This window comes from Artibeus jamaicensis, unplaced genomic scaffold, assembly GCF_021234435.1.
Source record: "Artibeus jamaicensis isolate MK-2021 breed Jamaican fruit bat unplaced genomic scaffold, CSHL_Jam_final scaffold_660, whole genome shotgun sequence".
In the NCBI taxonomy this organism is placed as follows: Eukaryota; Metazoa; Chordata; class Mammalia; order Chiroptera; family Phyllostomidae; genus Artibeus; species Artibeus jamaicensis.
In genome coordinates, this window is record NW_026522052.1 from 7,378,908 (window position 1) to 7,395,880 (window position 16,973).

General features: G+C 38.2%; 1 protein-coding gene across 4 annotated transcripts in view; it reads left to right on the forward strand.

Moving 5' to 3' along the window:
* The window catches only part of ARHGAP32 (Rho GTPase activating protein 32), a 275,104-nt gene that overhangs the window by 222,104 nt on the left and 36,027 nt on the right, over positions 1 to 16,973 (forward strand). For all 4 annotated transcript variants that reach the window (XM_037134236.2, XM_053659422.1, XM_037134235.2 and 1 more), the window contains one exon: positions 16,711 to 16,860. In XM_037134236.2, the coding sequence (XP_036990131.2) occupies positions 16,711 to 16,860 (150 nt within the window). The remainder of the gene's footprint in view (positions 1 to 16,710; positions 16,861 to 16,973) is intronic.

The following is a 16,973-nucleotide window of genomic DNA, read 5'->3' on the forward strand; positions in this document are numbered from 1 at the left end:
TGCTTGGCTCTGAGTTTACTACAGATCTTAGAACACAATGCATAAGCTGAGGTCATTATCTAGTGCAAATCATCTTCCTTTACATGCCTGAAAAATTAATTCAAACCCAGACTTTTCTCAAACCATTCTCGGAGATTTCTGAGACCTAATTTAGAGAACTCTAGGTGAAATATTATGAGCAAGTGAAAATTCTTTCTTTTTTAAATATTGATATGAGAGACTTCCGCCAAGATGGAGGTGTAAGTGGAAGCATTGTGCCTTCTCACACAACTAAGTTTAAAAACAACAAAATTTTAGCAACAAAAACACAGCCAAACCACAGAAAATTGAACTACTCGGAAGTCTGACAACAACAAACCCTTCAGCTAAACTGGTAAGAGGGGCAGAACAAGCAGCAGAGTAGGGTCAAGTGGGAAAGACCCACCAGACCAGGTGCGCCAGACCCAGGTGGGCCAGACCCAGGTGTGCCAGCAGCTGTGGGCGGATCCCAGGTGTGGAATAGCGGGCAGACCCACTGAGGACACAAGGCCGTGGACCCACTGAGGGCTGATCATGGTCACACATTAGCACGCAGATAAACCGCTGAAGGAGAGAGTGGTGAGATGGACCGCGCAGGCCCCAGCGGCAGGAAGCAGTAGAGGGAACCACCATTGTCCCTCTCTGACCCCGCCCCCACATACAGCGTCACAAACCAGCGACCTGGGTGGCCCCGCCCTGGTGAACAACTAAGGCTCCGCTCCTCATACATAACAGGCACAAACAGACCAAAACATGGCTGAAGAACAACTCAGAGCCCCAGAGCCCATAAATCTAAGTGATGAAGAAATAGCCAAACTTTCAGATGCACAGTTCAAAATACTGGTGATCAGGAGGCTCACAGAACTGGTTGATTTTAGTCACAAATTAGAGGAACATATGAAGGCTAAACTAATTGAAATGAATGGAAATGCACAGGAAACCAATAGGAATGGAAAGGAAACTGGGACTCAAATCAAAGGAGTGGACCAGAAGGAGAAAAAAAATGACCAAACAGAAAAGGATGAAGAAACAAGAATTCAAAAAAAATGAGGAGAGGCTTAGGAACCTCCAGGACATCTTTAAACTTTCCAACACCCAAATTATAGGGGTACCAGAAGGGGAAGAGGAACAGCCATGAGTGGAAAACTTATTTGAACAACTAATAAAGGAGAACTTCGCCAATCTGGCAAAGGAAATAGACTTCCAGGAAATCCAGGAAGCTCAGAGAGTCCCAAAGAAGTTGGACCCAAGAAGGAACACACCAAGGCACATCATCATTACATTAGCCAAGATTAAAATGAAGGAGAGAATTCTAGAAGCAGCAAGAGATAAGGGGACAGTCACCTACAAAGGAGTTCCCATCAGACTGTCAGTGGATTTCTCAAAAGAGACCTTACAGCGGATTTCTCAAAAGAGGCAAAAAGGGGCTGGAAAGAAGTATTCCAAGTCATGAAAGGCAAGGACCTACATCCAAGATTGCTCTATCCAGCAGAGCTTTCATTTAGAGTGGAAGGGCAGATAAAGTGCTTCTCAGATAAGATCAAATTCAAGGAATTCATCATCACCAAGCCCTTATTATATGAAATGTTAAAGGGACTTACCTAAGAAAAAGAAGATAAAAAAGATGAACAGTGAAAGGACAGCAAACTCACAGTTATTAAGAACCACACCTAAAACAAAAGCAAACTAAGAGCACAGCTAGATCAGGAGCAGAACCATAGAAATGAAGATCATATGGAGGGTTAGCAACAGGGGAGTGGGAGAAGGAGAAGGGGGGAAGGTACAGAAAATAAGTAGCATAGACAGTAGGTAGAAAATAGATAGGGGGAAGGCAAGAATAGTGTGGGAAATATAGAATCTAAAGAACTTGAGACATGTGGTCATAGACTAAAGGGGGGGAATGGTGGGGAAGGGAATGCACAAGGTGGAGGGGAATGAAGGGGGGAAATAGAACAATGGTAATGGCATAATTAATAAAATATATTTAAAAAAATGTCATTAAGCCTACATCTTGCAGTATGAAGGAGGTTAACTAGGTTGAGATGAAGAGAAACAACATTCCAACAAAAGTTAAAAACATGAGCAAAGAGCACAGGTATAAAAGTTAGTGTTTTGTTTGAGCTACCATGGCCATATACACGCCTCTCAAGGAATCTCCCAAGGATGAGCTTTCTTGTAAAAGTGCTGTATCTTCATCTTATAGTATAAAAATGAAACTAATGTCTAAAGGCAAAAAAAAAACACCCCACAATATTGATTTGAGAGAGAGGGAAATAGAGATACATCAGTTTGTTGTTCCACTTATTTATGCATTCATTGGGTGCGTATTGTATGTTCACCAACCTAGGGTTGAACCCTCAACCTTGGCCTATGGCAAAGATGCTCTAACCAACTGAGCTCCCTGGCCAGGGCAGAATTCTTTGGTTTTGCTAGAGAAATACTATACTTGTCTGATTGAAAGCACCCACTTCTCCACTTCTCCGTGTCAGAGTTCACTGTGGCTCACTGAACTGTATGTGTTCAGTGTCTCCCCATAAACCGGTTATTGGTGTTGTAAAGATCTGCCTGGGAGATAGGTTGTGTGTCACATTGCGAAAGCTCTTAACTGCCAGAAAGACTGGTTTGGTTGGGGTGGCCTCAGGTTTGAAAAGATTGCTGATAGGAAATCTGTATTGTCTCAATAATGTGGAAAAAGTTAACATTGTGACATGTTGCATTTTAACTCTAGAATATGGAAATTGAATATGAAGTGGTATGATTTGCTTTTGTCTAACTGTTGTGTTTTATTTTTTGATGTATTTTATCCGTGGAAATGTCATTGTTATCATTTTCATTTCCCTAATCCAGCATGTTTGTTGGACTTTCACCTTCCCACTGCATTTTACTGTTCCTCTGTTGAAGTGTTTGTATAAGCACGTAACTGTCTAAAACCAAAGCCCCATTCTACCTCGGAAGCCTTACAATATTACTTATAACACTTCAGACTTCCCCAAAAGATGATTTTACTAACCAGTTTACTCATTTGTTCAAGGCAATGTGTGGGAGACCATGTAAGCTTATTTTTGGCCATTTTATTGTCTAAGAAATGAAAAGGAAATAAAAAGTGAAGGTATTAATATGAAGAGATTTATATTGGGAACTATGTTTTAGTATAACTAAATTTAATATTTATATTAGTGTAAATTAGTGTATGCTTATATTAGTTTATATTTATATTAGTTTACATTTCCAATGCAATGCAATCTATCTGTCTTGACAGATAATTGGTTATTTAAATATGGATGCCAGAGCTTTTGACCACAGCTCTACCACAGTGGGTTAGAATGCCATTTATACTAAATAACAGCAGCATAAAGTGTGTACAATGCAGCTTTATGTTTCTTTGAAGACTTAATAATCATGCTAAGATTGTATTCTAGTCACCATTAAGCATATTAGTTATTACAGTGTCTTACATTAGGATATCGATTGTTAGGGAGACAGCATACCCACCAAATTCTCATTACAAGTTTAGCTCTAAAGAGCCCAACTTATTTAGTAATGTTTTTGGAAAGGTCACAGAAGCAAGTTGGCCACACAGAGCAGAAGCCAGGTTTCACAGATAAAAGCAGTTTCTCAAAACCCTCAGGTACCAAGTGAGGGCAGAGGTGCTAATGATACCTTCCAGTGGTCTTAATTTTGTGTCATATTAGAGCCCTTACTTGAGTCTTGTGCCATTATTTAGGACAGATGAACAGCCTTTACCCTAACAGGAGAGGATGGCCTTGTCCTTGAGCCAGACTTAGCACACCACACGCAGAGCCCCAGCTGCCTGGGGTCCCAGGAAGGCCCACTCGTCACAGGCTGCGCTCCGGCCAGTGTGCTGTACGAGAGAGTGAGAGTTCAGTTGGAGGAGTGCAGTAATAAATCTGCATCCTTACACAGCGACCATTGAACTGTGAATGTGCATATTTCCTGGTTAATGTATAATTAGTTGCAATCAATCATTTCAGATAGGATATTGCTAATTGATGTGAAAGAATAGCATTTTCTCTCTACTAGTGAGGATCCTGTTCACTATGGAAATCTACTCATGCGGTTATTTAAATGGTCTACATCCATTTGCACTGAAAACTGTCGCTCCCTTCCTTCCTTCCTTCTCAGGAATATTGTTATGGACTTACATTTTTTTTATTTATTTGATGGTTTACAATAGGTTATAGTCACTCAGTGCGATGATCAATTCTTTATGATGTCCTGAAGCTGCCCTTTGTGTGCTCAGCTGAATCCTGTTGGCGCGGCTCCTAATGGGTGTGGGGGTTTCCCTTGCTTTCTGTCACAAAATGTTCCAGTCTCACCTGGTGTATTTCCTCCTGTCAACTTGCAAAAAGGTGTTACTCTTAGGAGTCCTGGTTGATTTCAGTGGGGGATATTTAGAAATCCAGATCTGAAACCAAAAGTATTCATTGCAACTGGGATGTAACTGTTTCAAAGCCTTTTCAGTGGCTAGAGCTTAGGGAAAATGTACCACTTAATGATGGGTATACTTCTGAGAAAAGTATCATTCAGCGATGTCATTGTTGTGCAAACATCACAGAGTGCATTGACACAGGCTGAGGTGGTACAGTGCACTACACATCTGAGCGGTGTGGTAGAGCCTGTGGCTCCTAGGCTGCAAGCAGCATGTCACTGCACTAAATACCGTAGACAGTTGTACAGTGGTATTTCTGTATCTAAACATAGAGAAGGTTCAGTAAAAACGTGGTATATGAGATAAAAATGGCACACCTATATAGCACAGTTACGATGAATGGGTTTGCAGGACTGCAAGTTGCCCCGGGTGAGTGGTGAGTGAGCGTGAAGACCTGGGACATTGCTGTACACTATGTAGACTTCATTAAACACTGTACACTTAGCTCAGTTTGTATTTCTGTTTATAAAAAGACATTTTTATTCAATAATAGTTAACCTTAGCAAACTATAACATTTTTTACTCTATAAACTTAAAATTTTATTTTCAGTTACAGTTACATTTAATATTATTTTATATTAGCTACAGGTGTACAGCATAGTAGTTAGAGACTCATACTTACAAAGTAGTCCCCCTGATCATCTCAAATACCCACCTGATACCATACATAGTTATTACAGTGTTACTGTGTTCCCAGTGCTGTTTTATAACTACCAATGTGTAGTTTTTAATCCCGTCACCTTTTTCACCCATCCCTCATAACACCCTCCTGTCTTTCTCTATATCTGTGAGTTTGTTTCTGTTTTGTTTGTTCATTGTTTTTTTATATTTCACATATAAGCAAAATCATATGGTGTTTGTCTATTTCATTTAGCATAATACCCTCTAGGTTCATCCATAACATTTCATTCCCTTTATGGCTGAGTAACCTTCCATTATATACATATATAATGGAAAGTTACCACTACTTTTTTATCCACTGGTTTGTTGATTGGCACTTGGGTTGTTTCCACGGCTTGGTTATTGTAAATAACCCTGCAATGACCATATGGGTGCATATATATTCTTTTAGATTAGCGTTTGCTGCTTCTTCAGATATATTCCCAGAAGTGGATTTGCTGGGTTATAAGGCAGTTTCATGTTTCATTTTTTTCAGGACCCTCCGTACTGTTTTTCACGGTGGCTGTACCAGTTTGTATTCCCACCAGCAGTGGATGGAGGGTTCCATTTTCCCCACATCCTCATCAACACTTGTTGTTTGTGGATTTATTGATGATGGCCATACTGACAGGTTTGGGGTTATATCTCATTGTGGTTTTAATTTGTATTATTTTGGTGATTACTGATACTGAGCATCTTGTCATATGTCTATTGACCATTTGTATGTCCTCTTTGGAGAAGTGTCTACTCAGGTCCTCTGCCCACTTTTTAATTGGATTGTTTGGGGTTTTTTTTGTGTTGTGTGAGTTCTTTATAAATTTTGGATATTAACCTGTTTTTTGGATGTAGCATTGGCAAATAATGTTCTCCCATTCAGTAGGTTGTCTTTTCATTTTGTTGATGGTTTCCTTTGCTGTGCAAAAATGTTTTGGTTTGATATAATCTCATTTTTCAATTTTTTCTTTTGTTTCCCTTGCCAAAGGAGATAAATCAGCAAAAAATATTGCTAAGAAAAATATCAGAGACTTTACTGCCTATGCTTTCTTCTATAAGTTTTATGGTTTTAGGTTTTACATTTACATCATTCATTTTGAGTTTATGGTGTAAGAAGGTGGTCTAGTTTGAATTTTTTGCATGTATTTGTTCAATTTTCTCAACATCATTTATTGAATAGACTGTCTTCACCCCATCGTACAATGTATTCTTGTCTTCTTTGTCATAGATTAATTGATCATAAAGGCATGGGCTTATTTCTGGGCTTTCTATTTTGTTCCATTGATTTCCATGTCTGTTTTTATGTCAGTACCATGCTGCTCTGATTATTATAGGTTTGCAGTATAGTTTGCTATCAGGTAGTGTAGAATCTCCAACTTTGTTCTTTTTTTCTCAAGATCGCTTTATCTATTTGGGGTCTTTTGCAGTTCCATATAAATTTTTGGATTATTTGTTCCAGTTCTGTGAAAAATACCATTGGTATTTTGATAGGAATTGTATTTGAATCTATAGATTTCTTTGGGTAGCATGGACATTTTAATGATGTTAATTTGTTCTATTAGCATAGTATATGCTCCCATTTATTTGTACCTTCAGTTTCTTTCTTCAGTATCTTATAACTTTCTGAGTACAGGTATTTTACCTCCTTGGTTATATTTATTTTAGGTATTTTTTTGTTTCAGTGAGATCATAAATGAGTCTGTTTTCTTAGCTTTTTTTTCTGATAGTTCATTATAAATATATTAAAATGCAACTGATTTCTGGATATTTATCTTGTATCCTGATACTTTGTCAAATTCGTCGATCAGTTCTAGTAGTTTTTTGTTAGAATCTGCAGGGTTCTCTACATACAATATCATGTTATCAGCAAATAATGAGTTTTATTTCCTCCTTTTCAATTTGGATGTTTTATTTCTCTTTCCTGTCTGATTGGTTTGGCTAGGACTTCTAGTGCTATGTTGAATAAAAGTTGTGAATGTGGACATCCTGTCTTGTTCCAGATCTCAAGGGAAATGCTTTCTGTTTTTCCCGATTGAGTGTAATGTTAGGTGTGAGTTCGTCATATATGGCCTTTATTATGTTGAGGTATATCTCCTCTATACACACTTTCCTAAGAGTTTTGATTATAAATGTGCGGGGGATTTTGCCTAATGCTTCTTCTATAGCTATTGGTATTATCATATGAATTTTATACTCTTTTATTTATGTGGTATATCATATTAATTGATTTCTGGATACAGAACCAACTTTGCATCATAGTAATAAATCCCACTTGCTCATGATGTATGATTTTTTTAATGTATTGCTGAATTCAGATTGTTACAATACCATTTTTTTCCCAAATTTCTGTAGGAAAAATAAGGGGTCACATTATACATGGGTAGTACTAATACTGTATCTACATAAATGTTTTAAATTCTTTTATTGCTGCTTATATGTTAAACGTGTTAAACTCTAGAAATCAATAATGATATCTGTATGCAAAATAATACCCTGGAATATAATAATCAATTTTGTTGAACTTATCATGAATTTTCAGAGAAAGCAGTTTCAGGCAGCTGCTCAATGAAATCAAATGAAAAGCAACATATTGTTATCCACACAGTAAAAGAGATGATGCCAGTTGTTATGCACTTGATAAGATAGGTGATGCCAACTTTATTTTTGAACCATAATATGTTCAAAAGTAAATGCCAAAATTTGTTTATAATATAAAAACAAGTATCTAAATATGGATAAATAATTGAAATGAAAGATTTTTTTTTCTGAAAGTTTAGGCCAAAAATGTGTGTACACATAATACTTGGCAAAATATGGTATTTTGTTGAGGATTTTTGCATTGGTGTTCAATGAGGATATTGGCCTGTAATTTTCTTTCCTTGTAGTGCTTAATCTTGTTTTGGAAGTAGGATAATGCTGGCCTTGTAAAATAAGCTTGGGAATAGTCCCTCCCCTTGAATTTTTTATAGTAGTTTGAAAAGGAGAGGTGTTAGTTAGGGTTTTGGGTTTTTTCTTTTTCTTTTTTTTACTACTTTGATTTTATTAATTGAAATCTGTTTGGTTTTTTTTTCAGATTATATTTTTTCTTTATGTAGTCTTGGGAGATTGTGTGCTTCTAGGAATTCATTTATTTATTTTCCAGATCATGTACTTTGTTGACATGTAATTGTTCATAATGTTATCTCGAATCCTTTGTATTTCTGTGGGATCAGTTACATCTCTCATCTCATTTTGTTTTAGGAGGTCCTCTCTCTCTTTTTTTTTCATGAGTCTGGTTTAGGTTCATCAATTTTGTTGATCTGTTCAAAGAATCACCTTTTTATTTCATTGATCTTTTGTATATTTTTAGACTTTATTTCATTTATTTCCACTTTGATATTTTTTATTTTCTCCCTTCCTCACTTGGGCTTTGGTTATTGTTTTTTTTTAGTTCCTTATATGTAGGGTAGATTTTTTATTTGGGATTTTCCTTGTTCCTGGAGTATTTCTATGAATTTCCCTCTTAGGATTGCTTTTACACTGTCACATAGATTTGGGGTTGCTGTGTTTTCATGTTCATTTGTTTCAAGATATCTTCTGATGTCTTCTTTGATCTCATTGTTAACCATTCACTGTTTAGTAACATGTTTTTTAGCCTTCATGTGTTGTGTGTTTTTCAGTTTTTATCTTGTAATTGATTTCTAGTTTCATACTGTTGTGGTTGAAGAAGATGCTTTATTTGATTTTAGGGGGGTTGCATTTTTACTTATATTTTTCAATCACCATTTACTACTTTGAAATCATTTTTGTTATTCTGTTACAATTGGCCCAGTTTTTCCCCCTTTGCCCTCTTCTGCCATCCCACTCTGCACTCTCACAGTCAGTTTCCTCACTGTTGTCCATGTCCGCGGGTCATTCATACATGTTCTTTGTCTAGTCCCTTCAACTTCCTGAGACTTCTTCTGTGCTCTAACATGTGGTCTACCCTGGAAAATATTTCATGTCCACTCGGAAAGAATGTGTATATTGCTGCTTTGGGTTGAAATGCCCTGACATTTTCAAATCTGTCTGGTCTAATGTGTCATTTAAGGCCACTGCTTTCTTGTTGGCATTTTCCTTTGGAAGATCTATCCATTGATGTTAATGGGGTGTTAAAGTCTCCTACTATGATTGTATAACTGTTGATTTCTGCCTTTATGTCTATCAATATTTGCTTTATATATTTAGGTGCTCCTATGTTGGGTGCATAAATGCTTACAAGGGTTATATCCCCCTGTTGTATTGATCCTTTTATTATATAATATTTTTTATCTTTTACTATAGTCTTTGTTTAATAGTCTGTTTTGTCTGATATAAAGTATTGTTATTGCAGCTTTTTGTTTTCTTTAGTTTGTGTGAAATATGTTTTTCCAACCCTTTACTCTGAGTCTGTGTGTCTCTCCACTGGAAGTGAGTCTCTTGTAGACAGCATATGTATGGATCCTCTTTTCTTAACCATTCAACTGTCCTGTGTCTTTTGATTGGAGTATTTGATCCATTTAAAGTGATTATTGATAGTTATCTATTTATTGCCATTATTATACAAATGCATGGTCTTTCTTTTCCTTCTTGAAGAAGTCTCTTTAATGTTTCTTATGATACTAACTTATTTTTTTTTCTTTTTGGGAATTCTTTTTATTTCTTCTTAAATTTTAAGTGATAGCCTTGCTGGGTATATCAGTCTTGGTTGTAGGTCCTTGTTTTTCTTCACTTTAACTATTTTGTGCCTGTTCTGGCCTGGTATGTTTCTGTTGAGAAATAGACTGACAGTCTTATGGGAGCGCCTTTCTAGGTAGGTGACTGTCTCTCTCTTGCTGTTTTTAAGACTCCGTCTTTGTCTTTAATCATTGCCATTTTAATGATGATGTGTCTTGGTCAGAGCCTTTTTGGGTTCATCTTGTTTGGGACTGTCTGTGTTTCCTTAGTTTGTGCCTTTTTTCTTCACCAGGTTATGGAAGTTTTCTGTCATTATTTCCTCAAATAGGTTCTCAATTCCTTGCCTTCACTCTTCACCTTCTAATACCTCTGTGATTCATGCTGTTATACTTAATGTTGTTTATCCCTTAAACTGTCTTCATTTTTTAAATTGTTTTTTCTTTTTGCTGCTCTTATTGGGTATTTTTTGCTACTTTGTTTTCCAAATTACTGCTAAGTCTAATCTGCTGTTGATTCATTCTAGTTTATTCTTTTCAGATATTCTGTTCTTCATTTCCGGTTCCTTTTTATGGTTTCCGTGTTTCTTTTAATGTTTATTATCTTTGTTTTGAAGTTTTCATTGAGTTCATTCATTCTTTTCCTAAGTTCCTCAAGCATCCTTATAACCATTATTTTGAATTCCATGTCTGTAGATTGCTTGCCTTTTTCACTTAATTCTTTGTCTTGTAATTTCTTGTTCTTTCATTTGGAGAAGTTTCTTTGTCTCCCACTTTGGCTGCCTCTTTGTATTCGCTTTTGTGTATTAGGTAGATCTGTCCTGTCTCGCATGCATGGCAGTATAGCTTTATGTCATAGGTGTCATGTGGGGCTCAGTGGCACAGTGTCCCTGATCACCAGAGCACTGTTCTCCAACAGTGTACCTTTGTGGGGTGTACCTATGTGAGCCCTCTTGCTGGCAAGTGAGTCTTGATTGCTCTTGACCTCTCTGGGTGGGGTTAACTTCCAGGCTGGCTGACTGATAATTGACCCTGACCGCATTGTTGGAGCTGCTGTGCGAGGGCTGGCCCCCATGAAGCAGAATTTGCTGCAGCAGCCTCTGGTGCCCACTGAATCCTCCCTTTGGGCGTGCCTTTTTGGAGCTAACAGGGTCGTGCTCTGATGTGGTCCGAAGCCAGCTGTTTGTTCCAGGGCCCCTTGGGAGGGGCTCCAGTGCAAGTCAATGTCAGACGCTGCCTGTGACTGACCCTGGGTTACCCCTTAGGAGCTACAAAGTGATCCACAGTTGGTCACTGCCTTCGCTGGGTCTAGGTGTGTGTGGGAGCAGCCAAACTGTGTCCCAAGGTCACCTTCCACCAGTAATGGGCTTGGGGCAGATCAGCAAAAGGACGAAGGCACAACAAAGGTAACTTTTGCCTGTAGGCTAACTGTTAAGCTCAGCCACTGAAGGAGTCTCTGTGGGGTCACAAGTTGTATGAACCAATTTCTCAGTGATTCATCAGGTGGGGGTGAGCTGTTTACCAGGTTAACATGGATAGAAACTTGGTGCCAGAGCTGAATCTGAGGCTACTCAGCAAAAGTCTCAGGGTACACCAACTCCACCTGCCCCCCCCACCCCAAACCTATGGTCTCAAGGAGCTGTTGGGGTGCAGCTGGTAGAGTTCATTAGACTGAAACAGATGAAGATTTGGTGATGTGGAAGGTGGGCTCCACACAGGAGTAGAGGTGCCTGCCTGGCATGCAGGAAAAAATAGCCCTCACGCTAATGCCATAAAACACTGTCTTTCCTTATGTGTCTCTGACAGCCCCCTTGGATTTTCCGAGAGCTTTTAAAGAAAGACTGTGGCACGGGCACGGGTTGACTGCAGCCAGCATATTCCTCTGCAGGATGTGAACCTGGCTAGGTGGGACCTCAGGGAGCTGGGAAGGTGGGGCTAGTGCCTGTCCACAGGCTGATGTGGTACAGCAGGGAGTTCCCAACCCAGGAAAGATGGCATCTGTGGGCCGTGTGGAATAGGGACTCAGCACGGGGACATTGGCGGCTATTCCTCCAGCTTCTCCCTGAAGCCACATACATGATCTCTTTCTCTATGGCTCCAAGTCACACAGAAAGCTGGAGCCCTTGGTGAGTGCTGCCAAGCGTGAGTTTGCATGCCAGCCTTTAATAGGGCACCTAGGTGTCCAGCAGTGTCCCCTCTCACCTAGGTGGGTGGAACCCCCACTGATCTTCACGCCAGAGGTCATGTGGGCTCCTCTTCCCAGGACTGATGCTTCCAGCTGAGGAGCCCAGCGTGAGGTTGAGACCCTGGCTCCTCAGGGCAGACATCAGCAGCTGACATGTCCCTGCAGTCTCAACTGCCACGTGCGCGTGCAGGTCCTGCCCTTTTCGCTTCTGAGCCCCCTACCAGTCTCAACGTGGCTTCTTCTAAATAGGCTTAGTTATAAAGCCTTCTATTCACTTAGTCTTCAGATGGTTATCCAGGTTGATTGTTTTATAATTTAATTGTAATTTTGCTATGGTCCTGGGAGGCGGTGAGTGTAACTACCACCTGCTTTCACCATCTTGGAGTCACCTATACACTTTTTAATTTTTGTAACTTTTTGACTTTTTTGTAATAGCCTAAAATACAAACATTGTACAGCTGTACAAAAATATGTTTAAATCCTTATTCCATAAGCTTTTTTCCTACTTTTAAGTATTTATTTCTTCTCAAACATTGTCATTAGAATGACGACAAACACACACATCATCCTAGGTGTAGGCAGTGTCAGGATCATGAATGTCGTTGTCTTCACATGCGCATCTTGTCCCACTGGAAGGTCTTCGAGGGCAGTGGCATGCATGGAGCTGTCATCTATGACAACAGTGCCACTTTCTGGAACACCTTGAAGACCTGCCTGAGGCTCTTCTTGAGGAGGTGTCACTCTTAAGAAATGTGACCAGTGGTTTGCTTGTTTGTTTTTTGTTTGTTTGTTTTCATTATAGATTGGCTTATAAGCAGGTAATGCACCTGAACATTCCTCTCTAGTAATAGAAACCTTTTGGTGTTTGGGGCCAAGTTTTTAGACTCTTTAAGGAGCTTGTTGAGATCTACAAAAGTTTCTGCGGACCCCTTCACTATGAATTTTCTTCGGGGTTCTTCTTGTGGGACCACGGTCGTATGTGTGGTTTGTCGTGGGTGTGACCGTATTTCAGTGTTGAGTTCATGTTCACATTTCCAACTCAGTTTATATTACCTTCTTTTTTGACTGAGTTATTCTGGAGATTACTTCACATTGGTAGGTAGAAAAACTGCTTCTTTTTAAGTCAAACAGTAATATCCTCTGTGCCAGATGTATTAGTTTATTCAGCCAGTTCTTTATTAGTGCACATTTGGTTTCTGATACACATATTGCTTTATTTTTAAAGTAACCTTTCAAAAATGTTTACACTATTCACTGTGTTCTCACTGCATAAAATCCAAACTATACTCTGAACTCTAGCCCCTGGCTTTTGTATACCTCTTCAACCTCATTTCATACTACTGCCTTTTTGCTAATAACTGCACTCACACTTTCCAGTTCAGGTGTGACTTCCTCAGATCTTCCTGACCACCCTGTTCGATGTAGTTTCTTTTCCTTGTACTATTACTTGACTATTTCCTTACTAGCAGGTAAAAGCAGCCTGATGTTACCTTGTTGTCTAAACTGGTGCAATATCATATCGTGGCTAAGAGCTTGGGATTTGAGCCAGACCACCTGATTTTGAGTCCTAGTTATGTGACCTTGGACATGTTAGCACTCAGTGGCTGTTTCTTCATCAAAATCTGGGGATGGTAACAGTGTTTTCCCTATAGGGGTCTGTGAGAAATGAATAATTAATATATATAAACACTTGTGCAGTTGCCAGCTCTTAGTAAGTATAAAATAAATGCTGGGTATTTTCCTATTATTTAATCGTTTGTTGTCCTTCTCCCCTCAGTAAGCTCTGTGGCAGCGAGGCAGTTGTCTCACTTGTTCCCCACTGTAATCACACGCATTAGAGTGGTTTCTGATATAATGGCACCTGCGTACTTTTGCTAAATGATAACAGTTAAAATCACAATTTCCATTCCTCTGCAACATTCTTGGAAATCTGAGACTAAGAGAATGCTTTCTCATATACACCTTATACAATGTCAAAATCAGCAGATATTTTAATCAAATTTGGCATCTAAATGTGAATGCCTATCATTAACATGGATCTTGGAAATTCTGGCCAATTATTATAATTCGAAAAAGAAATCAGAAATTATTTCTGAGACCTGGTTGGTGTGGTTCAGTGGATTGAGTGCCAGCCTGCAAACCAAAGGGTCAATAGTGTGATTCCCAGTCAGGGCACATGTCCGGGTTGTGGGCCAGGTCCCAGTAGGGGGCATGAGAGAGGCAACCACACATTGATATTTTTCTCCCTGGCTTTCTCCCTCCCTTCCTCTCCGTCTAAAAGTAAATAAAAATTTTTTAATATAAAAACTAAAGTATTAGGTGACATTTTTTTAAATGAAGAAGACAAGAAATTACTTGTCAGAAATAGCTTGTCCCATATATGCTTTGACCCAATTATATATCCATGAAATCTAAAAGGATCAGATAAAACCTTTCTGAAACTGCTGAAAGTTTAGTAAATGATGAGATTAGAGCTGTGCATAAAATTATTTTCTAGCACACCAGTAATTACAAGTTAAGGCCATAATTAGAAAAAAGTATTATTCTACAAGAGTAACCAAAAGATGTAAGATGCCTAGTAATATCCCTATTGAGACATATATGCAACATATATGTTTGTAAAGAAAATTAGAAAACTTGACTGAGACGTATGAAAGGTTTAGAAAAATGATGACCTGTTATGGTTCCAGGTGGAAATATTGTACAAATTTAAAAATTTCCAAATATATACTTATAAACTCATTTGCATGTTTTGTAAATCTTGTCAAAATTATTTTAAAGTTTATGTAGAAAGTGAGAATGAACAGAAATAGTTCGATGGCCACTTTCTTTTCTAATTTTTATTTATTTTATTTTTAATTAATGTATTTATTTTTTATTTTAATTGTTCAAGTACAGTTTCTGCCTTTTACCCCCATCCTAACCCTTCCCCCCCTCCCATTTTCACCCCCCGTCGTTATTGTCCATGTGTCCTTTATGCTTTTTCCAGCTAATGGCCACTTTTCAACAAAGATTCCCAGCACACAATCTGCTAAACAACTAGGGGAGAATAAAACTCATGCAAGTCCAGTAACCGTTAGTATAATAACATGCTATGTGGGATGTACCTTCTGCAGTTACCCAAGACACTGTGTCTCTCAGTGGCAGATAAGTGAGCATACCATTTAATTTTATAGCAGTGAGCCTCTGCTACCAGGAAGGTTGTAGTTTACCCAGAATTTCAGAGCTTGTCAGAGATAGCATCAAAATTATACTGATGACTGTAATTATACTTTAATAATTGATATACAAAAAATAAATTTCCCACTTAATCTGTATATAGTCTAGGATGACTACCTTTTCCCACTCTGCCCAGGGCTTTCTTGGTTTTAGCACTTAAAGTCTCAAGTCTCAGGAAATCTGTCAGTTATGGGCAAACCAGTTTTAGTCACTTACCCCCGTACAGTTCATAAAAACGATGCTCACCATATTTTTCAGACTGTAAGACGTATCCTGTATGCACACACCACAATTTGGGAGGAATAGTGGTTGTTAATGCTGCTGTTGAGTTCTGCTTACATTTACATTGATGAAATATGATATTTATATTATTAAATATTTTACCACATTTTTTGCTTCAGAAATTTTTTCCTATTTCCCTCCTCTAAAACCTAGGTGCATCTTATGGTTCAAAAAAAAAATACAGTGTATCTCCAAAGAGTGTTTCACATAAAATGAAGAGAAATTGATGGCAAATATTTCGTCTGGTCTGATCTGGTCCATATAGGCCACAGGTTACTCTTGGCAGTAATTTTTATGCAAGGCTTCATCGGTTCAAGGGATCTGAGATTTGAGTTCACTTAGTAGGATGCAGTAAGACTCCCGGTAATCATCTGCAGACCGAGCAGGAGGATTGAGGCCATGTGGCTTAGCCTTCTGTCCAGCAACTAATCTCTGAGCTTATGATTGTTGTATGTTGAAATTTAGGGTAATTTACCCTGTAAGCTTCACTTAGGGATTTGTTTGCATTCAATTCTTTCACTATTATCTTTCTAATATATCAATCTGTAGAAATATTTTATTCTGTATTAATTTATTTATCTCTTTCCTTGATCTACAAAGGATTTGTTATAAATTGATATTTAGTATACTCTAGATGAATCATGATAAATATCTAATGGTATTTTTATGTGTGTGTTTTGTAGTTACATAGCAATTAGTTGGACAAGTGTGTTCTATATTGTAATGGAATTGTCCTCTTAATAAAATGAAAAGAGGAAGTTGAGTTTTTTGTTTGTTTTGCTTTCCAGAGTATAAATGCCATGAAAATTTATAACCACCAAATAAGTATTTTAGAAAAAACCACATTTACACCATTGTAAGTCTTACTTATTATGAACATCTCCAAACTAATAGATTAAACTCAGGTGTCAGTCATAATCCTGTAGCCTCCATAGGCATGTGTTGAGAAAATGGCTGGTTTACCAAGCTGGATCTATAAGTCACGGTTATGGTGCTTAAATTTGCTTACACTCCCAATCAGGTAAGATCACGTACTCGTGAAAGAAAGTGCAAAATCGTGATGTTATTTAAAAGTAACTGTTTCCTAAACTGCTGCTGAACATTTCCTACAGAATATAAAGTGTATATTTAATAGGTTATTTTGCAGTCAGCCTCTTGAAATCTCTGTTTCTTTTCACCGTAACTAAAAATGTAACAACTAAGATATTTTTCTCTTTATTGCTCTTCTTTAGTGTCTAAAAAGCACGGCAAGCTCATCACTTTCTTACGCACATTCATGAAGTCTCGTCCGACAAAACAGAAGCTGAAGCAGCGGGGGATCCTGAAAGAGAGGGTGTTTGGTTGTGACCTGGGGGAACACCTTCTGAATTCTGGTTTTGAAGGTAAAAATGAAATTTAAAATTTATAATCCTATAATTTCAGTTTCTAACCTCTTCACTTTGATTTGTTATAGCCAGTTATGGCTCAGATTAGGCAAATACTACCTGTTTCACTT